The 24,109-nt window shown below is 58.6% G+C and overlaps 5 protein-coding genes across 5 annotated transcripts; all 5 read left to right on the top strand.

Moving 5' to 3' along the window:
* Nucleotides 1-227: 227 nt before the first annotated feature.
* Nucleotides 228-1,716, top strand: HRG_08954 (pyridine nucleotide-disulfide oxidoreductase domain-containing protein; the record flags this gene model as incomplete). Its single annotated transcript, XM_044867425.1, has 3 exons — nucleotides 228-468; nucleotides 545-1,363; nucleotides 1,559-1,716. The coding sequence occupies 3 exons, from the start codon at nucleotides 228-230 to the stop codon at nucleotides 1,714-1,716; spliced, it is 1,218 nt and encodes a 405-aa protein (XP_044717446.1).
* Nucleotides 1,717-7,050: 5,334 nt separating this feature from the next.
* HRG_08953 (fungal specific transcription factor domain-containing protein) lies at nucleotides 7,051-9,876 on the top strand (the record flags this gene model as incomplete). The annotated part of the gene is made up of 3 exons (XM_044867424.1): nucleotides 7,051-7,364; nucleotides 7,890-8,042; nucleotides 8,247-9,876. The coding sequence occupies 3 exons, from the start codon at nucleotides 7,051-7,053 to the stop codon at nucleotides 9,874-9,876; spliced, it is 2,097 nt and encodes a 698-aa protein (XP_044717445.1).
* A 1,729-nt stretch (nucleotides 9,877-11,605) lies between these two features.
* On the top strand, nucleotides 11,606-12,218 carry HRG_08952 (CFEM domain-containing protein; the record flags this gene model as incomplete). The annotated part of the gene is made up of 2 exons (XM_044867423.1): nucleotides 11,606-11,683; nucleotides 11,754-12,218. The coding sequence occupies 2 exons, from the start codon at nucleotides 11,606-11,608 to the stop codon at nucleotides 12,216-12,218; spliced, it is 543 nt and encodes a 180-aa protein (XP_044717444.1).
* A 2,512-nt stretch (nucleotides 12,219-14,730) lies between these two features.
* HRG_08951 (cysteine-rich TM module stress tolerance domain-containing protein) lies at nucleotides 14,731-15,168 on the top strand (the record flags this gene model as incomplete). Its single annotated transcript, XM_044867422.1, has 4 exons — nucleotides 14,731-14,759; nucleotides 14,832-14,901; nucleotides 14,964-15,031; nucleotides 15,093-15,168. The coding sequence occupies 4 exons, from the start codon at nucleotides 14,731-14,733 to the stop codon at nucleotides 15,166-15,168; spliced, it is 243 nt and encodes an 80-aa protein (XP_044717443.1).
* A 6,785-nt stretch (nucleotides 15,169-21,953) lies between these two features.
* On the top strand, nucleotides 21,954-23,698 carry HRG_08950 (sugar transporter domain-containing protein; the record flags this gene model as incomplete). The annotated part of the gene is made up of 4 exons (XM_044867421.1): nucleotides 21,954-22,151; nucleotides 22,214-22,426; nucleotides 22,489-22,644; nucleotides 22,724-23,698. The coding sequence occupies 4 exons, from the start codon at nucleotides 21,954-21,956 to the stop codon at nucleotides 23,696-23,698; spliced, it is 1,542 nt and encodes a 513-aa protein (XP_044717442.1).
* Nucleotides 23,699-24,109: the final 411 nt, after the last annotated feature.

Genomic DNA, 24,109 nt, shown 5'->3' with positions numbered 1-24,109 from the left:
ATCGATTCCAGACGTGGCGCTCGATCTCTCCTGGTCTCGTAGTTCGTTTGTCCTTGCAATCCCAGGCGCGAGTTGTATCGAGTTGGTAGCTGTTGTCCAGTTCCGCCCTCGTCAGTTGTCTGGTGTCTCTTGCCTCAACCTCGGTCCCTTAACCCTCCCTCCATTCACTTATATCTCTACCTCCCCTCCCTCCTCCCCTCTCTCAGCCTCAACCAGACAGGGTCACCATGTGGTTCCAAGCTGCTGCAGCGCTGGTGCTGTCGAGCCTGCCCTTGCTCGCAACCGCGGCCCCAGCAACTTCGGGCGAGCCTCACATCGACCACGATGTCGTCATTGTCGGCGGAGGCCCGTCCGGGTTGAGTGCCCTCAGCGGCCTGGCCCGGGTCCGGAGAAACGTCCTCTTGATCGACTCTGGCGAGTATCGCAACGGCCCAACCCGGCACATGCACGATGTCTTGGGCTTTGACGGTAAGCACTTGTCATACCTCTGCACCTTGCCTCTCCTCAACCGAAACTGGGCTCTTGCTCATCATGGGCCCTCCAGGCGTGACCCCTGCGTACTATCGGTGGGCTGGTCGCCAGCAAATCTCTCACTATAAGACCGTCTCGATGAGGAACGGGACCGTGACCAAGATTGAGCCGATGCAGAACAACACCTACTTCCGCGTCACCTACGCCGTCAACAAGGGCGCCGAGTCGATGACCAAGACAGCCCGCAAGATCATCTTGGCCACGGGGCTTCGCGACCTGCTGCCCAAGACGCCAGGCATCCGGGAGAACTGGGGCAGCGGCATCTACTGGTGCCCTTGGTGCGACGGCCACGAGCACGAGGACCAGAGGCTGGGACTCATCGCCCCGCTCGAGTCCATTCCCGGCCTGGTGCGTGAGATCCTGTCGCTCAACAGGGATATTGTCGCCTTTGTCAACGGTACCGACACGCCCCAGGCACAGGTTGCCACCGACAAGGCGAGCCCCCAGTGGCGCGACTACCTCAAGATCCATAACGTGCGGGTGGAAAACCGCACCATCGCCTCAGTCGAGCGAACAGCCAATGGCACCAACGGCAGCGAAGACCCCAGCCTGCCGACCGTCGCCGAGCACGACAAGTTCCTCGTCACTTTTGCCAGCGGCGAGCCCGTCGCTAGAGACGCCTTCCTGACCAGCTTCAAGAACGAACAGGCGTCCAAGGTCGGTGAGGCCATGGGCGTCAAGCTGCTGGGCGGGCGTCTGACGGCCGACGGATCCAAGGGCCTGGTGACCAACATCCCCGGCGTCTATGCCGTCGGCGACGCCAACTCGGATAACAGCACCAATGTGCCCCATGCCCTCTTCTCCGGCAAGCGGACGGCAGTATTTGTGCACGGTAAGATTGGCAGCATCTCTCTTGTCTCGCTCGCCCACTGGTCCTGACGAGCCGCTTTTTTTTTCCTCCGGCCTAATTATCCCCATTGCCCGTTTTTGATGGCGGCAAGCCCTTGGCGACTATTTGAAAGAGTGTAAAGAAGAGCAGAACGAGCAAAAAAGTATGGAACAGGCGAATAACTGACTCGCGAGGCAGTGCAACTCGAACGAGAGACGGCGGAGAAGGAGCTCGCGGCCTTTGCCCAAGCCGGCAAGCCGGCCAAGCGGAGCATCCACGAGGAGGCCCGGTCCGTCTGGAACGTCATGAATGGCCGCTCCGACGAGATGCTCTTCGCCGGAGAATTTGACCAATAAGCGACGCACTACGAGCCTCAAGGGTCTCGCTTCAAGATTGTTCTCATTCTTATTGGACCAAGTGGTCTGCCTTCCCCGGACAAGCAGATTGATACCATCTGCCTGTCTGGTTGACTTCAGACAGTAATTTCCAGGCCCGTACCAGGGCCGAAGAGTACATGTGGATATCCATGGCGGGCGAGGCGGCTCCCTTCGTCATGGGATGATATATAATGTATATGATTGCAGTCATTCTCAGCAGGGCTTTTCAGAGGATTTGGCTTGGCACAAACGCAAAGGGGGAGGGAAAGGCAAATGCGCCACGCGGTATGGAGTCTTGCTCATAAGTTGAGCACACCAGCCGGGACTTAATACAACGTGAGAGACGGATATCCGTCGTTGAATTGCTCCGTCACCGTGCCAAACGAGTCGAGCCGACTCGAGGCGTCCTAACCGACCGAAAGCGGCTGCGTCTCGTGCCGTAGACATCGCATGACACCATCGGAGAAGGACGGCAACGCCCCTGGGTGACGGACGGTGGCGATGATGACGCCGTGTGCCGGCTCGGTTCCCGGTGAGGCGTCTCGCCCTGGGTGAGATGTAGACGTAGCTTCCGGAGTCGATGGGTAACACCGGCTGGCCAATCACGCCACTCGTAGCGCCGACAGGGCCGGCCGGGGCGAGACGAGCGCTTGGGCGGTTCCGGAGACGGGCCAAGCCTCGAAGATGGAACGGAGTCGTACCGCATTCCGACGCCGGTGGCTGGAAACGCTGGAATCAAGGGCACTGACCCTGGGCGTTCCTCTCACTCGACCTGGGAGTCTCGATCCGCATTTCATTCACGCAGTAGCACATTGCGACTACTTGTCCGCACTGGCCCTCGGGATGGAAAAGAAGAAGATTAGCAGGTATATCAGAAACAGCGCCGGGCCGAGTATCGACGATGTTAGGCATCGGACTATAGCGGCCGTCTTCGCGCATGATGGAGGGGACTGATGAGAGGAGTGTGAAGGGGAGTCGGCACGAAACGCTTCGGCCGCAGTCGAGACACGACCGGGCGGCAGAGAGACAAAGTACCGCAAGTCTTGGGCCGGTCTTTTGTACTTGTTCCCGGCACGGTAAAAATGGCACTGTACAACCTTGACAGCAGCCGGTCAAGGCCCGGGGCACGCGTGCAGCTTGGTGCACGTACCCTCGCCTCGAGACCTCCGAATACCTTGGGATTGTCGCAGGGCAGATGCCAATGTACCGAGTACCGGAGGAGCACCCCCCTCTCCGTACTCGTGCCCGTAGCGCGCTTGGATGGCTCCGCCCCGGCAGTGACCGGAAGAGACGGACGCCCTGGTGAAGAGACGGGCAGAAACGGGGGCCCGTGACGACGAATAGAGCAGCCATGCTCCGTGGTATATCACCAACGCTTGCCCGCGGAGGTCACTGCAGTTTGGCCCGGAAGCGAAAGCATCAACGGGACGGGGGGGAGCTTGCCAAGGAATGGGGAGGGAATTGACAAGCATGGCTACGCCTCGACGTCGGCGGCGGCCCGTCCCCATTTGCGGCGTTTGCACTCGCTCACACTGTCCTTGGCTGGCCCCGCTAATCGTACCTCCGACCGAAAAGAAAAGGGCGCGTGTCTCGGCGGCGGCAGACGGAAGCCCCATTTGTCGGGGTGGCATGAAGCCGTTTTCCATTGGTCCTTCCAAGGCCCGTGCAAAGCCGTCTCCCCCCTCATCTTGTGTCTCCCCTCCCCGGCAGCGGCAGCGGGCAGGGGCCGGTTTGGGCAAGGAAAGAGGTCGACAGCCGGTCGGGCTGATGGGCAAGACGCTGTTGGTCAGTTGGTTGGTTGGTTCCTCAGTCATCCATTCCCTGTACGCCGAGGTCCGAAGCGGAGATGGTGGATCACCCATGGCCCGGTAGCCGCTGGCGTGATGGATGGAAAGTAGCCGTTCCAAGCGGCCTTGTTCAAGTGGGAGGAGAGGAGAATGGAGGGGAGAGGAGAGGAGAAACAGGTGCCAAGGTGGGAGAAGGGGGCGCGAGCGAGAAGGCGAGGTCGCGAGTTGCAGTTGCTGCCTGAGGCAAAGCAGGCGATACCGAGATACACCCCACTGTAATTACTCGGCGCCTGCTCCGGCACAGCGAGGCCGTCCGTAGCCTTTTTCGGGGAATACACACGGTGCACGCCTGTCTGCCCACGATGTGACTTTCTGGGGGGCCCAAGGGGTCATGTCCGGATTGCCTCGGGCCTGAGGAGGAGAGTGCCGGGTTCCCAAGGATGACGACGAGGCCCCCAACCGATGTGAGCCCTTCCCCGGCTTCTTCCCCTCCTCTCCGCGCCGAGAGGCGTGTGGGCTGGGTCTCCGGCACAGTCCCTGCGCGCGACTCTCCACACTGTCCAAACGCGCACAGCACGGCTGCCTCTGCAATCGTCGTGTGGGTTGCGATGATGCATATGAGCATATGAGCAAATGAGTCCCGGGAGGGGGGCGAGAAAGCACTGGAAGACGCGGACCCTCTGGATACGATGGGTGATTTCCAGAGTACGGCAGAGCAGGGCGTCACTGGGGGACGAAAATGCATGCAATGACTGGCGACGGCCTGCCGCATCTCGGCTTCTTGCCCTGCAACGCGGCCCGGCACAGTTGCGTCCCGTTCTTACTGGCAGTGTCCCGGCCAGTCAACGCCAGTGGGGCCGTCCGCCCACGCTCTCGGCCCCCAGTTTGTGTCTTCTTCATCCCCAAGTCTGCCTTGCATCCATGCATGCATATGAGTGAAATTGGATCGTCGGTCCGCACGAGGAGAGAGCAAGCAGCCTGTCGTCTCTTGACTGGTCCGGCATACATGACGTAGCGAGGGGAAGAAAACGGGCCACGGAGCCGAAGGCGGCCAACGGGGCGTTTGTCGCTCACACGTGCCCAACACTGACCCTCGCCCTTGTCTGCCTAATCACACCTTGCGACCACCGCTGAAATCATCGGGGCATGGTTGTTGGCCCGGCCTCCATCAGGTACTGTACAGGGGGAGGTACAGGTACGGTAGGCACTGTATTATTTACAGTACGTCGCCTGCCGTGGGCGCATTACTCGAGGCGACTGGCGTCTCGGCCCCACTCGCCACGCGAAGTCCCGGGGCCAGGAATAATAAAGGAGAAGGGGGGCCACGGCGGCTCGCTGAGCCAGAAAACTGCCCTGCCTCGGACGGGCCGCCCATCACGGGCTCTCCGGCCTCGTGCCCGCGCTCTGAGTGGACACTCCCCGGCCGCCTGCTGCCCACCCCTCCCTCCCCCCTTTCCCTCTCTCCATCCGTGTCGCCTGCCATGTATGTATGTATGTATGTATGTGCGTATGATGTAGGCGCGTGAATTCGGGGAGGGGAAGCAGGCGAAGAGGGGGGGCCAAGCCAGGCTGACCTGATGTTGGGGAAGAAAGAGGGGGGCCGGACGGACGAGAACTGGGTAACGCAGGGAAACAAGAGCCGGAGCCGGAGCGAGAGAGAGAGAGAGCGATTCATTGCAGGCCCCAAGTCCTAAACATGGACGTGGGCGACTGCGGCTGTGTTCGCCCGCCTGCCCGCCCGCCTGCCCGCCCGCCTCGTCGGCCGGGAATGCAGGCTTGTTCGGGCGCGGCGCACCACCACCACCACCTGACTGACTGACCAAAATAGCCAAACTGGGACGGCGTCTGACGTCCCAGGATGGGCAGACGGAAAGGAGGGGGTGTGTGAGCAAGGCAGGAGGATTTCCCCTTGGCCTCTCCGTGCTCTCGTCTGTCCCCCCCGTCGGTACAGTGCAGAAAGGCGCGTCGGCGGCAGCCTCCACCGACCGAGAGTTATAAGGTTTTGCTACCAGTGTGTGCTCCGTGCATCGGGGATGCTTTACACACTGTGCGAGACCGTCTGGCCCGCCTCCGGAGCACACGGGGGACGGCTGGGGAAGGGGGGTTCCCAGTGGTCTCGGCCTTGTCTGTCTGCTGCGCATCCCGAGAGATTGTCTTGATTTTTTTTTCGACAGGGCAGCCGGACTGACGGGCTTGGCTGGCTGGCTGGCGCGCACGGTTGCGGAGGCGCTCTGTTCCATCGAGGCTCGCGTGCCAGGCATGTCACGTACGACCATGTCGTCGGACAAGCAAGACGAATGAACGAAGATGCAGAATAAGCACCGGTCCATGGCAAGGAGAGGCATGGCCGATCGGACATCAAGACGGGCAGCTCCCGAGTTTCTCCAGGGCGCGCGTCATTATCGGCTCGGTGGGCCGCCGTGTGCTTGCTCGCGTGCCCGCCCGGCACTGTGCGACAAAACAGCCTTTTTTCTTGGTTGAGGGAGGCGGCGAACGGCGACGGCGGTGCTGATGGGCGGACAGGCGGGCGGGCGGCGGCGGCGGCGGCGGCGTCGTGGTGGCTGCACTGCGGCCTGTCATGCTCTGCCTGTCTCTCCCCCTTGCAGTTGCGCACGCGCGCTCGCTCTCTTGGTATCGTATGTACGTGCCGCGGCATCCTTTGCCGCGACGTGATGGCCACGAGAAGGGCTGGCGGGAGCGGGCACGTCTTGTCCCCTGGACAGTACAGGCACTGTACGGACCCATTTCCTGGCCCCATCGAAACCTGCTGCTGCCGTCGCCGCCGCCGCCGCTGGCGCGGGCGCTGGCTGTTGGCCCTGCGGAGCTCTGGGTCCTGCAGGGTGGGCCACAGGCTCCGGCAGCCCAAGGCCGATCCCCCCGTGCCCTGTGCTGTTGTCGCGGGCGGGCTGCTCGTCGCTTGCTGCTGCCGCTGCCGGCCCTCTCTCTCTCTCTCTCTCGCGCCCGCGCCCATCACTTCTCCCCCCCACCTCGCGCTCTCTCTCTCTCTCTCTCTCTCTTCCTCCTCCCGCACCAGACACGCCCCGCTCCCCCAAAAAGGCGCCCGTCCTCACTCGCTCTCCAGCGCCGCCCGCTCCCGTCTTTCCTCGTCTCTCCCGCTCCCGCCCACCACCACCTTTTCTCTCTCTCCTTCTTTTCGCCCACGTCCATCCACCACCATCCGCCGCAGCAGCCGTCTTGCCGCAGACGGTCCTTGGGAGACGGCCGCCGCCGCATCGACCATTGCCGCAATTCCTGTCTGGATCAGCAATTTGCTTCTTTTCTGGTCTGCAGCGCGGCCTGTCCGTCGCGTCTTTCCATCCTTTTTTTGACAACCCTCTTCTGTTCCGGCCCCGACCGAGAACGGGGGCCTGACGCGACCTCCGGCCCTCTCTGACCGTCTCTGCCCTGTTGGCACCGCACGCAGTCGCAAAACCCGCGTCGCCTCTTCTCGCCGCCGACTCCACCCCAGGGCCCGTCTTCGTCTCTGCCCCCTTTTTTTTCGCCGCTCGCCGCCCGCTGACTCGCCATGTCGTCGGGAGTGGTGCGCTCGACCGCCCTGAGGGCCGGCGGCGCCTGTGTGCGCTGTCGCAAGGGCAAGACCAAGTGCGTCTACGAGAACGGGCGCGCGCCGTGCAAAAACTGCGCAAAGGGCATGCACGAGTGCTATCTGCCCTCGGAGAGCATGGCCCATCACCACGGCCAGAGCCCTGCACGCCACTCGAGCAGCGCCCACCGCCCAGCTCGCGACAGCCTCCCGGCTTCCGGCGCCGGTGTCTCTGACGCCAGACAGGCCGTGGTGGGCTCAGGCTCCGCCAGGCATGTCCAGGCCGCCTCGGAGAAGTGAGTCGAACCTTTCATTCCTCTCTCGGTCCCGCTTCGCCTTTGCTCCATCCCCATGGTGCCGCCGACGCAATCATCAACTCCTTGCTTTTTGCCCTGCTCTTCTTCAACAGTTGCCTGCCCTGTCGGCCAAAAAGTACCTGGCCGCGTCCCCCGTCGCCCCCATCATTGCCTCTCCTCTCGCACCGTCCTTTGGCCGCCCCCCTCCACAAGGGCCCCCCTTCCTCTATCCATGTGGCCGGCGGCCTCTCCTCTGGAGCCCCGTCGCCGCCCGCCCTGCTCGACTCACATGCCGCCCGCCGTTGCATTGGTTGGCTGCTCCTCGTCTGCTCCCCCGCCTGCGCCCCCCCTCGATCCGGCCCTCGATCCGGGCCCTGTCCTGCTCTCGTTTGTCTTGGTGGCGTCGCCTCAACGACGGAGCTAATTCACTTGCTTGGGTCTTTTGCTTGTTTTCTCTTTTCCGTTTTCTCACTTGCGTTGGATTCTACTTCGCCTTGCCATCCTCTCTAACAATGGGCGCCTTAGGCTCACACCAGAGCTTATCGCCGAGTGCGAGCGTGTCGTCTCCAAGACGTTTCCAGCCTGCGTCGCGTTCCACAAGCCGTCATTCGTGCAACAGCTCAAGAATGCATCGTTGGAATCGACCTTGGTCTATGGTCTCTTGACCTGTGCCGCCCGGTACGTCACTCTTGCCCTTGGCTGCCCTTCCCTGCGCCGCCCTCCCGGACTCCCCGGCTTTGCCCACATCGGGCCGCTGTGCGGACCGCCGATCGGGCCGTCTTGCCGTCTCACCCCATCCTGTGGCGGCGATGGCGTGGACGTCTTGTCTCGCCAGCTTCCCACATGGCCCATCGCCTGCTGACGATAACCCAACTTCTGTAGGAGCTCTCCTAGCCTCATCCGCCGCTACGGCAGTCCCACCCAGGCTGCCGAAACCTTTGCCGCCAAGGCAGTTGGCCTCATCAACCAGAACTTGGACCATCCGAACCTGGCCGATATCCAGGCGCTCTGTCTTCTCATCATCCACGAATGGGGGACCCGCAATGCCGTTCGCGCCTACATCTACCTCGGCCAGGCTGCCCGCATGCTGCAGATGTACAGGATCCTCAACGGCCACCATGCATCCGACAATGCCGACCAGTTCCTGCGCGATGAGTCGTTCCGGCGCACCCTCTGGCTCGTCTACATCCTCGACTGTCTCCTCACCAGCACGCCAGGCCGGTTCTCGGCCCTCTCCGTCCAGGACACATCCGATGTGCCTCTTCCCTGCTCGGACATCAACTTCGCCTTTGGCAATGCCGTCTACGTCAAGACGCTCATCCAGCAGCTCAACCACACCGCCATGTCCCCGACCCTGGCCCCGGCCGGCGATATTGGTGAGTTTGGCTACATCGTCCTCGCCGCCACCATCTGGCGCGACGTCGTGGCCATGCTCACCGTCACGTCGTTGCCCAACTTCCGCGAGGATGACTGCAGCAACTTGATTGCCAAGATCGAGGGCCTTCGCGCCTCCCTGCCCATGCAATTTGTCGATAAGCCCGGCCAGATCAACCTCCACATGACCATGGGATCGGGCTACACCTTTGCCATGCTCCACTGCCTGCTCCACTGCGCCACCGTCTTTGTCCATCGCCGCCGACTCCTGCAGGAGGTGACGTCGCCCAACTTTGCCGTCGAGTCGTTCCGAATGAGCCCCAGGTGCCACGACATTGTTGATCGCCTGTTCACTTCCTGCCATGGCACCATTTCCCTGCTTACTGCCGTCGAGGCGGGTGCGGAAAAGGACCACGCCACCTGCTTCCCCATCTTCATGCTCTTCTCCTCCTTCACCGCCAGCGCCACTGTCGCATACCTGTCTCTCAAGGGGCTGACGCCGCCCAACGCCGTCGAGACTGCGGCCCACATCGTCAAGGACGGTCTTCGCTTCATGCACGACGGCACTGAGAATTGGCCCCTGATGACCAGCTGGCTTAGGCACTTGACGGTGATGCAGCGGGTCCTCAACAACGACGCCGCCGCATCGTCGGGAGCCTCGGGGTCATCCAGGCACGGCTCCAACTCGCACGGTGCCGGCATAAAGGACGAGATCTCGTCCAATGCCGACACCAACCCCGACGCCATGGATTACGACCAGCAGCAAGTCTCTGGCGGAAACGCGTCGGGCCAAAACGCCACGGCGGCCCGCTCCGCCTCCGAGTCGGTCCGGGAGGACAGCGAGCCCCCCGTGGCCATGCCACGCCGCCCGGGCGTCACCACTATCAACGGCGGCTCCGGGGGCGTTTCCACGCCGGCGACGGCCAATTCACCTCCCTCGGGTAGCGCCCCGACGGCGCCCATGCAGGCGCAGGAGGCGAAGCAGCCGAGTCCCGACATGACGCCCAACGGCATGGCGCCAAACCAAGAGGGCCAGACGACAAGCCAAGACATGACGGCGCCGGAACTGTGCCAGGCCTTTGAGCGGCAGCTACTGGACCTGGATGATCTGGCCGCCTTTATGGGCGGTGGGGTTTGACTGTAGGGCAGAGTCCCAAAGAGTCAAGGCCGAGCCACGGGCCCATCTGTGGTCGGTCACGGCCTGTTGTCGCGATGATTGGGGAGCAGCACATCAAGGGACTTGATGGAGGTGACATTGTAGGATTATATAGCTAGCCGGATACCCGTTATGGTGGAGCAGGGGCTGGAGGGCAGGCGTTGGTGGGTTTGGCAGAGGAGAGGTTGGTCAACAAGCCGCCGCGAGCTTCGATGCTAATGATGGTTTCGAGACGAGGAGCATGGTGGGCGGCTTAAGCACGAGGATTGATTTTTGTCTGCACGCCGGCAGAAGACGTTCTGTGCTATGTGTAGCGAAGAAAAGAACACCGAACAACACGACTTGCACACGACTTGCACATGATGCGCTACTGCAGGGGCTGATGGATGCTTTGCGTCGAGGCGGAAGCGCATCCGCAAGTGCCGCATGCCAGGGGCAGGTGAAAGGCGGTACGGGTTGGCGTGAGGCCTGCATGGATGCTAAGGTAGGGGGGCTGCATGTGTGAGGTGCACGGCCTCTGGCGCGGTGCGCCACGGGGGTGGGAGTGACTGCGGAGCATTGAGAGCGCCGAGATTTCGACCCGTACATGGATGGACATGACAGCGATGTGCGCATCTAATAAGTCGCGGTCAAGGTACATGTACAGGCGGCAAATCGGATCTTTGCCAGGGTTGAATGAGGAGCGGAGAGGTAGCGCGATGCCGACGGCCCACCTGTTCTGTTTCTCTGTCTCCACTCTCCACCTGTTCGCTCCGATTCCTTGGCCCGCTTGGACTCGTCAGTGCTGGAGGAAATGGCCGGGTGTCGTGACCGACAACCAGAGGCGAATACAGACTGGCTCCAGACTCGACTCGGTGAGAAAGAAACCATGTGCGTCCCGAGGTGGCGCCGCGAACGGGAGTCGGTGGTTCGGCCCGGGCGGGTTGCTCAGACCGGGCGGCCGGGGATAATGTGTGGGAGTGGGACACGGGCAGCCACGGGCAGACACGGGCAGCCGCGAGCATGGGCAGCGGCGCCTCGGTATCAACAGGCGAGGCTGCCTCGTGGTTATATAAACCGGGCGGCCGGCTCGGAGTAACTGGATGGTCTCATCTTACCACGTCCTGGGAGATGCAGCCTTATTAATATTAGCCACAGTTGGTTGAGTAAAGTAACATTTATTGCGTTACGCATACCTGCAGTACCTGGTCGGGCGTGTTATTGCTTGTTAGCCGCCGCCCGGCACCGCCATTGCCGTAATACCGTGCTCGCTGCGCCTGTTGCAAGTTACAGCACACGGGTCGACGGGCTGCTAAGTTGGCTGCATGGCCCCCTCGAGGCTTCCAGGCCTGTTTAGCGTGCCATGGGTCAGCACGGCAGAGGGCTGCCGCTGACCAGTCACGATGGTGGTGGACTCGCGATGACGTTGCTGGTTGGCTAGAAGCTGCAAGAACAAAGCAACGGCCGCCTGCCCAGTAATTTTACTTTGCACTTGGGCGAGGCCATGTTGCTGCCTTGCTTTGTTTAGGGAGGAATCCCCCCGGTAATTTCCACGTCGCAGGGCTGTGAGGAGCCAATGTTATTGTCGGCGTCGCCCAGCCGCCTGCACTTTATAAAGCCGAGCTCCCTCCCCTTTTGCCCTCCCCTTCTGCCCTCCCCCTCCCTTGGTCCCCTCCATCAGCCACGAGCATTACCCATTTACCAGACTCAAACACGCACGCGTCTCGCAATCATGAAGGTCACTCTCGCCATCCTCGCCGTCGCCGGCTTCGCTGCCGCCCAGGACTTTGCTGGCCAGCCTCAATGCGCTGTAGGGCCTTCCCGATGATGCTGCGTATCAATGCCCTGTTGCTGACTGCCTTATCTTTGCTTTCATACAGATTCCCTGCATCACCAAAGCTGTTCCCCAGACTGGCTGCAAGCTCGAGGACGTCGCATGTGCTTGCAAGAACCAGCAGAAGCTCATGGAACTTGTCGCGCCCTGCATCATCAAGGAGTGCAAGACCGAGGACATCCCCAAGGCCCAGTCGGCCGCCGCCGCCGCCTGCGCCAAGGTCTCTGGCAGCTCCTCCGTGTCGGGCTCTTCTCACTCTGGGTCCATGTCCATAACCAGCTCCCATGCCGGCAGCATGTCCCACACCAGCTCCCGTTCCACCCCCACCAGAGCCGCGTCGAGCAGCGCGAGCGACTCTGACGACGACGACTCCACGCCCACGGCCGCCGGATCTCGCGCTGCCAGCACCTCGACTCGGAGCGCTTCTCCAAGCTCCAGCTCCGGCGCTGCTGCAGGTGGCCCTGTCACTGGTGCCCTGGCTGCCATTCTGGCCGCCGCCATGGTCCTGTAAACGGCACATCTGCGAGGAATGGTGTTGGGGTGTTCTTTTTCAAGCGTCATGTGGCTTTGTAAAAGATGAGATGAGGGAAGAGATCCTGTCAAACATGCCCGGGACAGAGTGTTGTATTCGGTGGACGAGCAGTGGAAAATTCAAACTTCTAAAATTTGTCTTCGCCTACACCTTCTTTCTCAGCCTGTCTTAGGTGGTGTGTACGCTTGGTCGGGATATTGAGCAGCTATAGGTAGCAAGGCATGGTGGATAAAAAGATGATTGGTTCTTCTGACTCGATGACGATATCAAGGTTACTTCTAATTATATTTGTGTTCACTCTAATTAGCTAGACAGGCTCTTGCATCCGATCGTCGCTGGGTCGCTGTTCTGGGGACGTGAGACCGCTGGCGACGTTGAGGGAGACTTGGGAGGCTTATCCATGTCAACCCAGAATTATAAAATTACCCCGGCCGCAAGGTGACGGGTCTGGAACCAAGGAACCAGGGCGTCATCCTGCCTACTGGGGCGGTGCCCAGGGGCGTGCTTCGGCAGCACGTCGCATCTCCCAGCTGCTAATTTTACACTACCTGGCTGCGCCCCGGCCATATCGCCGAGCTGACCGACAAGGTCCTTTGTGGCGGTATCATCCAACCAGGTTCTCGTCACTAGTGTCTCCAGCAACCTTGGCCATGAAGATCCAGCCGCGGGGCGTGCGCGGTTGGCTGCCGCCATTGTGGAGGGAGCGAGAACTGGAGGCAAAGGGTATTATTGCCGACGTGCTGGCGGGATGGTGAAGGGGCGTCGAGGGCTGCCGCTGGTCGTCGTGGGTCTGGTTTGTGGCCGGCTAGGGGGAGAAGGTGTCGAAGAACGGTACATATGGGATGCAGCAATTCATGGGAACGGAGAAGGATGTATGATGGCCGGGGACGGACGACGGCGTTTCTTGTGACTGTTGTAGCACCCATGTAGGTAGACATGTCACGATTGACTCGCCGCTCGAGACTGGAGGGCCAATATCGGCATTGACACATGCGGCAGGCTGGGGTGCCAGATGGCCGTTACGCCACCATCGGAAGTGTATCGGTTTGTCTGGATGATAATGATACAACTATCAACGCGGGACGGGCCTACGGGGACCAGCTATTTCCTCAACAGCCTTGGCCATTATGTTCCCAGTCACAGTATTGTTTGTTATGCGCACGCGTATATCTCGCCCCCCAAAGCCATTGGTTGCCCCGTTGAGCTGAATGTTGTCTCTAAAAGCCATTCAAGGACGATGTGGGGCTTGTAGTTCTATGGTTTGATTTATATACAACTCGAGCGTTTTACTCGTCGGTTTAGAGAAGACAATGTCGAGAAAGACCATGGTTAGTCCAGAGTTTGATTTTCGTCAGGACAAGAGGGACTTGAAAGACGCTTTGAACAGCACCTCTAATGCAGGTGCCCCTATTTGCCCGGTGCAGCGGCATTTTACAAGGTTGATGGATCTAAACTATGGCTTCGACTCAAGCGAAAGCTTCACTTATGAATAGCAGGCACCGTGTTTTCCGGCACCAATAAGCCGCAACCCGAGTTGTTCTACGGAAGCTCGAGCTTCTTCTTGGCAATGAAACTCGGTTGGATCCTACAGTACAGTACACCGCCCGATTTCGCCGGGAAGGTGACCAGGCCAGGGATGTCTCCCCAAGCCAGGATGCGGCTGATGGTAGCCGAATCCTTCGGTCAGGCTCCGACACGTAGCCGATCAGCGTCAGCCACGACAGCTCGCGGAGCTGCATGAGGCTTGTACTGTACTTTGTGGTGCAGGGCGGAGACGGGATCCAATTCGCCGCAGAGGTCGTTTCCATCTTGGACGTGGACGTGGTGATCCTGGCTTTGGAGTCGTTGCCACCGCTACCGCTGGTACTGTGCCGTCGAAGCTCGTCCACAGAACGAAAGTCGAGGCCATGGCGTGAAGATGGGTGATGGGTGTATCAGCTATCCGTACATGTACCGTGGTTTGCGCGTACTGTACTGTATACATACCAAGCTTGTGTGCTGTTGGGGCCACCATGGGCCCGGCCGTGGATGCTGCCTGGGATTCGAATACATACTAACTGCAGTACTCCCGTAGATGACATTCTGTGCTGTACTCCATACCTTAGTACTCCTCTGCCCCCCCCCCGGTAAGACAGCAAAGCACACACGGCACAGAGCGGGGAGAAGACTCTCTGTGAGTGGCCTGCCAGCACAGCTCCCCACCTCGAGACCCCCGTTTGGCACTGGGCAGTGGGCAGTGCAGGCAACCCATTGTGTGAGTGGTCCGCAGGCAGGACGCCCTCCTCCCCGCCGCCTTTGTGCTGGGCAGTGCAAGCAGATGCACCTCTCCAGGGGTGCAACTGGCGAGAGCAGCGCTCTGCATCAGTCACGTGCCGCATGTGCATCTCAATCTCTCGTCGAGATTGCCTTCTCCTCTCCTTTATCCCTCGGCTGCAAAACGACCGCTCGGCGCTCACCCATCAATCCGTCCTTCGCCTTCCCCTGATACACCATGTCGCAACCGTACGGCCAGCCTCAAGGGTAAGTGACCAAGTGTCGCGCCCGCTGCTCTCCGGGCGCCGCAGCCTCTCCCCGACTGACGCCCTCTCCCAGCGGCTACTACCCGCAGCAGCCCCAGGGCGGATACCCCCCCGGCGGCCAAGGCTATCCGCCTCCTCAGCAAGTACGTCTGCTGCCCGACTCTGCGCTTGTCGTGCCACGGCCTTGACCATTTGTCGCGCACAGATGCAATACCAACAAGCACCGCCGCCGCCGCCCCAGCAAGAAAAGAGCCATGGCTGCCTCTATACCTGGTACGTATCATCGCGCAGCTCCACCGCATGGCATTGGACTGACCCGGCGTCCCGTCTCTAGTATCGCCGCCATGTGCTGCTGTTTCCTCTGCGGCGAGAGCTGCGAATGCTGCCTCGACTGCCTCGACTGCTGTTGATGCCGCCTCGCAGCCGACTCTGACCGACTCGACCAGATATCGCAGAAGCCCCCCCGCACAAGCACGGTTCAGGAACGGGGATATACGTGGAATTCGTACTGGTGGGTTACCGGTTGCTTACGCCGCTACGAGTCTCGGTGTAATAGGGGAGCGTTTGATTTGGGCAGCCCACAAGTAGCTGCTTGCCGAGCGAGTTATTTTAAATCGGTATTTCCCAAGTATATTCATGTCAACTCTCGTGGCTGTAAATGGTAACATGTAGCGACTAGTCAGCCGACTAGCTGGGCTACTTTAATTGATACTATTGCCTTTACGGATACTTGCCGATGATTACCTGTATAAGCTTAGGACCTAGAGCTGATAGTGAGACTCTCCCAAGTAGGGCCTAGCCGGCCGTCATAAAAGCAAAGACAGCTGGCTGTGAAGATTCCGATATTTTTATCAAGTACGTAATTACTCCGTAAGTCAAAGCGAGTTATAGTACATACCATGTGTGCACGAACGGCTTGTAAATATAGTGCAAGCTGGAGCAAATAGCAAAATAGTTGCGCTACTCGATTGGCCTGGGGCGGCACCACGACTCAAAGCAACTTTCCCAGCCGGAGCCCAATCTTGATGATGAGTGATGACGAGGGCGAAGATGAGACGAGGAGGGAAAGGAAAAAGGTGGCAAGTTTGCTGGAGGAAGCGCGCCGGGAAGCGGCCCATGCAAACCATGTGGCACGATGCTCACAGGATTTGGCGGCCGTTACCGAAAGTGGATGATAATGGATGACTTGAAGCTTTTGCAACGCCAGTCTAGACTCTAGAGGTGCTTGATAATGGATGGCGTGTGAAGCCGTAGCTGCTCGTTCTGTTTGAGAGAAGACAGAGGCCCACGGCAACGTCTATTTACGGCATGACGCGTAGGCAACGAATCGTCATCAATCTTGTTGCATCTAGTTTCCTGAAGCCTCAAACGCCGCGAGATGCGTGTCTGATGACGCGCGTGACAGAAGCAGTTGCCGCGGCGGAGGAGGTGGGATATGGCAGATGCCGGTCGGTTCTCGGCAAGCCCGAGGCCGATGGGATGGGCCGCCTCCACAGATCCGGAGAAGCTCATGCGAGGAGCGGGTCCCCACGAGCGGGCCATGGATCCGGGGACCTCTCTCCACAGACAGACTTGGCGGCTAGAGGGAGAGACGACGTGGGTCCGCAAGCCCGGGCTTAGAAGACGTGAGCCGAAACGCGTGTAGCTCCGAAGTGCGCCCCGCGTGTGTCCAATGACGACTGCAATTGCTGTGGCCTGGGCCGTCGGTCCGTCATGGCTTGACGGCGAAGACCCGGATAAGACGGAAGGGCTTGACACCCCCTCTGACACATGTGGGATAAAGCAAGTCCGAGACATGGAGTGTTGTCCGCACCTGCGGATTGGAAAGTATGAGTGAGAAATCTATTGATGCTTGTCTATCTAGCTACAGATGTGATGATGATCCGAGTCTATATAGACTCAGGCGACGGAGTCGCCATATCCATGGAACCTTCCAGATCCCACTGGAGTCCTCCAACACCCCCCCGTAGCCAGACATGGCTAGATGAAAACAAGATCGAATGCCTGAAGTTGGAATGCAGGATCAGGTGTTTGCAAGACAGGTAAGTCCGTTGTCGAACAAACGCAACGTGACGGTCCTGGGTGAGTGGCTTTGTCAGTCCGTCAGCTGTCATGTCCTGTGTTGAGACATGTTGGATGTCAAAGTCTCCTCGAGTTACTCGGTCAATGATCCATTTGTAACGGACGTCGATGTGGCGGGTTCGTGCCGATTTCATTGGGTTGAGTACCGTGAGCTGGGCGTTGCGCGAGTCTGTAAATATGATTGTCGGTTTTGCAGATTGAATCCCAAGATTTTGAACAATGCGGTTTATCCATAGCAAAGCTTGCCCAGTTGGTGTGAGATTCATGAACTCAGCTTCCGTTGTAGATAGCGCTACGATTGTCTGCCTGCTAGATTTCCACAAGATTGGACAACCTGCAAGAAGAACGACATAGCCAGCAGTCGAGTGGCGTGTCGGTATTCGGTCGGCGAACGCCGCGTCCGCGAAGGCGAGAAGTGGTAGATTGGCAATGGAGTATTTTCCACCCAAGCACAGAGATAAGTTCTTGGTACCAATGAGATACCTGAAAAGGTGTTTAAGTAACTGCATATGCTGTTCAGACGGCCCAGCATTAGCTTCGCAAAGACGGTTTGTTGTGTACGTAATGTCGGGTCTTGTCCCAGTTGAAAGAAAGTTTAGTGAGCCAGTCTGTTTGATGTAGGATTTCTGGAGAGATTTGTCGGACGCCCAAGTAGACGGAAGCCCAAATCCTCGGGGCCATGGTGTTGTTGCTGCATTGAGCGTCTGATATCCATACTTGGATATGATTTTCTCGGTAAACTTCTCCTGTGAGATGTACGCGCCTGTTCGGCCTATCTCTGATGACCGTAAATCCGAGGAAGTCGTTCACTTCACCAAGGTCTTTCAGCTCAAAGAACGATTGGAGCTGCTCCTTGACGTGGAAGACTGTCTCTTTTGTTGGTGCAGCGACTAGCATATCGTCCACATAGAGGATCAGAATGCAGCCTCGCTTTTCGTCCTTGAATAGACAGAGATCCGCGTCAAGGGGCTCGAATCCAAGGGTCTTCAAAATGGGCGTGATTGTGAGAAACCACCAAAGTGGGCTCTTTCGCAGGCCGTATAGAGCTTTCTTCAAAAGACAAACTCTACTTGTACCGTCCTCGTAGCCTTCTGGCTGCATAACATAGATATTCGTGCCCTCAGGTATGTCCGCATTCAAAAAGGCTGTAGCGATGTCGAACTGATAACATTCGAGGTCGAGAATTGCTGTCCATATTAAGAATATTTTGACTGATGTCGTGTTTGCAACGGCAGCATACACATCCTGGACTGCCCAGCTGTCGTGTTCCTCAAAATTCCCACAGACAACCCAGCGGGCTCTGCCGACCAGTTCTCCTGTCGGAAGTTTCTTCTCGTCGAGAACCCATTTTCCGGGAAGTAGTTTTGCATCGTGGGGTAATTCTTCTAGTGTCCATACACTTCGATCTTGGAGGTACTTGTACTGCTTGTCAAATGCTGGTTTCCACTTCGTCTCCCAATCTGGGGACACTCGAGCCTTTCTGTATGACTTAGGAACGGGTAGCCTTTGCAGCGAGTTTGCAAGGCTTTCCGCCTTCATTGCTGTCAAACAAAGTGTTTCTAGACGGTTTATCGGAGAGACTACGTCTGGGGTAACAAAGCTAAAGCCTGATCTCCCGAATTGCCGTGATGAAGCTTTTGATAGTACCCTGCGGGTCGCTGCGCGTTTTGACGACTCGGTCGAGGTAAACTCACGACCGGCGTGGTGTAAGTCTCGCTTGTTTCTGGAGGAATTGGCCGTTCATCAGCCAGTCCGTCAATTTCCTGGCTGTCTTCGGAGTCTGACAGAGTATTCACAGAAGAATCGTGGGATTCATCCAGCTCTTGCGTTATCTCCGGCGTTGGCAGATGATGGTCTTGCGTTTCTTCGATGGACGGACCCTTATCAGTCGTCCTTCCTCCCGGTTCGATGGTTGACAGCGAATCAGATATTCGCTCAACGATGGTTGCTCCAGCTTCTTCTTCTTGAACTTCGTCGAGAAGCGTAGCTTCGTACTTAATTGTATCGACTTCTTCGGCGCTTGCCGACTTTTGTGGTTCCTGGAGGAGTTTCTCGTAAAAGCGAACATCACATGCCCGGACGATTCGATTCCGAGCTGGCACGTAAATGTGGTAAATTTTGCCATGAATGCCTTCCCAGCCAACTAACTTTCCTTCTTCAGCTCTTGGAGCCATCTTCCTGGCCTGTACGCGCCGTTCTTTCTTGATGTGTACGTATGCAACACAACCAAACGTGCGTAGGTGGCGAATGTAGGGTTTGTGAAGTTCCTCGTTAACTCGGAGAAAACTGGCAAAGACCTCATGAGGTGAGAGTCCTTGATTAGATTTGCACGGAAGCAGGTTAAGAACTTTGACGACGGATTCTTGAGCATAGGGCCACAAGAATTCCGGAAGCTTGGAGTGAATCATGATGCATCGAGCGAGCTGTGTGATCTTCGATCCAGCCCTCTCTGTCAATCCATTCTGTCTGGGTGTACCAGGCACGGTCGGTTTGAGACTGATTCCGTTTGCCCGGGCCCAGGTATCAACTCTGTTGTCCAGTTGAAAGACACATCATTGTCCATGCCATATTCTTGGACCTGATATCCAGTTGTTCGTTGAATGTAAGCATCAAAATCTTTCGTAGCTTGAAAGAGCTCGTCTTTGTGTCGAAGAAATCGAACCCAGTGGTATCCACAATGGGCATCTACTGCGTGCCATGTATAGCGAAATTGGCGATGACCTAGTGGCTTGTTCTCGATGAGGTCGATCCGAACGAGACTCAGCGGTCGGGCTGGTCGCACAGGCGGCGTACGACTGACGATTAGGCAGACTTTGCGAGGTGGCATGTCCTGCAATGGTGTTCCTTTGCTTCCCTGTTTGAGATTTTGATCCCTGCCTGTTCACAGGCCTTGAGAACGATTTCTGGCGATGCATGCATCAATCGCTCGTGCATGACTTGATAAGATACTGCCAGGAGCATGTTGCCCTGGTTTTGTTGTCGAGTCGTCGGCGTTTCCGATCGGATGACTGCCACATTGTTGATCCAATCGATCATGGCCATCTCCGTCTTGGAGTCCTTGTGGATGATGCAGTCTTTGAAGCCGTCGCGAATCGCTCCATCAGCTCTCAGCTGACCTGAGCTAAGAAGATTGATTGGCGCGGTGGGACAATAGACTGAGCGGCCGAGATTCATCTCGGTCACCAGTCCGTCTGACCGTTTGGCCCGTATGTAAGCTGTGCCTATCGCCTTGGCTACTAGATCCCCCCCGTTGGCTGACGTGAACGAGAGTTCCTGTGGCAATTCCTTAATATCCTTAAACCATTTTAGGTCGTTAAAGGTGTGATTGCTTGCTCCCGAGTCATCAATGATGCTGTCACGGGTAAGCGTCTGACTCTTGAGGGCATGCTGAACAGCTCGGCTTAGTTTGGTTGGCTGAGCCGCCTCAGGCGTGATCGACATTCCGATGAGGCCGCTGTTGAAAGTAAATGCTGCTTGAGAAGCATTCTGATTGATTGAAACTTCTTCTCGGGCAGGCTCGACGTTCGTCTGCCTGTTTCTCCGGCGACGGAATTCTTCGAGTTTTTCCGGGTGCTTTGCAAAACACTCCGCGTCTCCGCCTTGGTGATGTCTTCTGCAGAAGGAACACATAGGTAATCCAACCCAGTGCGATCTGTTGCAAGTCGGGCAGAATCTTCTAGTCTGCTCAGACTGGGGTTTTTGAGATTGAGCGGAGGGACCTGAGGTGCGTTGAGTAGCAGATGCTCCGTTGCTGTTCGTGGATAGTGTTGAGAGCGCCATAGCTGTCTTTTCCTTGTTGGCTTCAGCGTACATCTCTGTCATGAGATTCTCCCACGTCAGAGAGCCTTTGTTCATGTCTCGTTCAAGGAAGGTATACCACTGGGGATACACTTCGCGAAGTCCTCTGATGGTGAACCACAGGCATGCTTTGTCGTCAAAGCCGCAGTTCAATTCTTTTGTGCGTCGCTTTAGGTACTGAATGCGGGTTTGGTAAGCCATCAAGCTGTCGAAAGTCTTGCGGCTTATGCTGCCAAACTCGGCTACGAGGTCTCCGGTCGCATCTGCGGAAACCTTCGGAATTGCTCGTTGAATGAGTTCATAAAGAACCTTTGGATCCTTCTCTGTGAATCGGCTCCACCCGGCCGCTTCGAGGGTCGTCTGAACTGGTGAAATAGAACCTTTGATGATCAGCATGACCTTTGCTCGGTCACGCTTCCATTTTCCTCGTTCTGCATGGTCCACGGGCTCCGGGACTTCTGCGAGGATGTAATCTTCCAGATCCTGGACCTCCAGGGTCTGAATGAGCATATCCTTCCATTCTTCAAGATTTGACTCTCCCTTGAGAATGGGAATTTTGGGAAGTTGAAGAGAGGCTTCAGTCATTTTGGCTGAAGATAATCCAGATAGTTTGCCTCAGTTGGAGTGCAAGTTGTTCAGGCGATGTCTTGCCGTGAACTGGAGTTGGCTCCGATACACCTTGTTCGGAGCCTAAGTTGAGTAAGTAGAAGCGCGAGGGGGTCATAACCTGTTGTCCGCACCTGCGGATTGGAAAGTATGAGTGAGAAATCTATTGATGCTTGTCTATCTAGCTACAGATGTGATGATGATCCGAGTCTATATAGACTCAGGCGACGGAGTCGCCATATCCATGGAACCTTCCAGATCCCACTGGAGTCCTCCAACATGGAGGCCCGAGGGGGGTTAGTTGGTCAGCTGCTGGCCCATCAGGGCCGCTTGTCATGCAAGTGCCTGGAGAAAGAGGGCAAAGCGGTGCCTTTTTAGGCGGTGGGTTTGGCGATGGAGCGCAGAGAGAGAGGGGAGAGGTGAAGAGGAGGAGGAGACGGCGGCGCAATGAACCAGTCGACAGCAAGTGTCCGTGTTATACATACATAGGACAAGCAGATCCTGCCCCTTTGCTCCTCCATCATCGACCTACCCCCCCCTGACGTGTACATGTAGGACAAGAGCAAGAAGCAGACGACTGGAGGAAAAGAAGACGCTTTGGGCAAGCCGCCGCCGCTCCCGAGGCCCCCGAGACAGTTCGAGCTCAACCACGACGTTGCCACCACCATCAACCACAGATCAGTCTCGACGGTAGCCTCGGTTGCCCAGCATGGGACACTCTGCCTCCAGCCACGACGAAGCCGCCGGCGACGCCGCGCCCTGGGAGGGCATGTCGGCCGGGCGCTACCTCGCGACGCGCCTCTCGTCGCTGCGGCCGCCGATGCTGGCGATGCCCAACCCGTGGCGGCTGCTGCGCATGCTCAACGCCCAGCAGTGGTCCTTCTTCGGCCTCGCTTTCGTCGCCTGGGTGCGTGGCTGCTCCGGGCCATGGGAAGGGGTTCCGGGAGTGCTGACTTGTTGGCGATGCAGACGTGGGATTCCTTCGACTTCTTCAGCGTCTCCCTCACCGTCAGCTCCCTCAGCAAGACGTTTGGCAAGTCCAATACGGACATCACCTGGGGCATCACGCTGGTCCTCATGTTCCGCTCCATCGGCTCCATCATCTTTGGCATCGCCGCCGACCGCTACGGGCGCAAGTGGCCCTTTGTCGTCAACAACCTGCTGTTCATCGTCCTCGAGCTGGTGAGCACTGAGGAGTGGCAGTGGCAGCATCCGTCGGACGGCTTGCTGACGGCCACGACCAGGGGACCGGCTTCTGCAGCACCTACTCGCAGTTCCTCGCGTGCCGTGCCCTGTTTGGCGTCGCCATGGGCGGCCTGTACGGCAACGCGGCGGCCACGGCCCTCGAGGACTGTCCCGAGCAGGCTCGGGGCCTCATGAGCGGCATCCTGCAGCAGGGGGTGAGTGTCTTTGGGAACAAGCCCCTTGCCCCCCCCCATCACATGCTGACCGACTGACTGTCGACGGCGTCACCAACAGTACGCCTTTGGATATCTCCTCTGCGCCGCCTTTGCCCGCGCCCTCGTCAACACGACGCCGCACGAATGGCGCCCGCTCTACTGGTTCGGCGCCTGCCCGCCCGTCCTCTTCATCGCCTGGCGCCTCGTCTTGCCCGAGACGCTCAACTACCGCGAGCGCGAGCGCGTGCGCAACGAGGCCCGTCTCGCCGGAAGCGACGCCTCGTCGGCCGGCGCCGTCTTCCTCAGCGAGGGCAAGGTCGCGCTGCGCCGGCACTGGCTGCTGCTGACGTACCTGGTCCTGCTCATGGCCGGCTTCAACTTCATGAGCCACGGCAGCCAGGATCTATACCCGACCATGCTCGAGAACCAGCTCGGCTTCAGCGCCACCGAGGTGACGGTGACGCAGGTCGTCTCCAACCTCGGCGCCATGCTGGGCGGCTCCGTCGTCGGCTTCTGCAGCCAGTCGGTCGGCCGCCGCCTCAGCATCCTCGTGTGCTGCGTCGTCGGCGGCGCCCTGCTCTACCCCTACAGCTTCGTCGGCACCACCTCCATCATGGCCGCCGCCTTTTTCCAGCAGTTCTGCGTCCAGGGCGCCTGGGGCGTCATCCCCATCCACCTCATGGAGCTGTCGCCCGGCGCCTTTCGCACCTTTGTCGTCGGCACCTCGTACCAGCTGGGCAACCTGGTGTCGTCGGCCTCGTCCACCATCGAGGCCCGGCTCGGCGAGCGCTTCCCGCTGCCGCCGACGGACGACGGCGTCAAGCGGTACGAGTACGGCAAGGTGATTTGCATCTTCATGGCCTGCGTCTACGTCTACGTCATTGTCCTGACTGTCATCGGGCCCGAGCATCTGCACCGCAAGCTGGACGTGGCCCACGACGAGGATGCAAAGGCCGTGGTGGGAGCCGACGCCGCCATGGGGCACCGGAGCGTCGAGGACCCGCCGGCCGGGACGCAACATCTCGAGAAGGAAGACCCGGAGAAGAAGATGTAGCCGCTGCTCCGGCATGATTGTTTTCTGCTCGCGAGGCAAGACGGGCAGAGTGAATAGTGTTTGTAGTAGCCGGCGAAAGTTGAACAACGTGAATACGCGTCAAGAATGCCCCTAATGGTGGTGCCCCGATTTTGCCTCGTGTAGCGGTATTTACCAGCTTGACAGTTATGAGCCCTATATGTAACCAGCTCGCCTAGAGACCGATAAGCTGCGAGGTTTCTGTCAGCTTCGAAAGTGTCAGGTAGGTGTCTGTCGTGCCTCCTAAGTCTCACGGACAGCTGCCAGACAAGCCCCTACAGGACTCATAAGGGATAGCTTGCTGGCGAAACAAATTCAGCCATCAACCTAGGGGGAGTGTCAGGACTGAAGACAAGGACCCCGAGGAGTCTGGGGTCCCTGTGCCGTGGGCCC

Source organism: Hirsutella rhossiliensis, assembly GCF_020360975.1.
Source record: "Hirsutella rhossiliensis strain HR02 chromosome Unknown scaffold00011, whole genome shotgun sequence".
Classification (NCBI taxonomy): Eukaryota; Fungi; Ascomycota; class Sordariomycetes; order Hypocreales; family Ophiocordycipitaceae; genus Hirsutella; species Hirsutella rhossiliensis.
The sequence above is the reverse complement of the archived record's forward strand: the minus strand, read 5'-3'. Positions and strand labels throughout refer to the sequence as shown.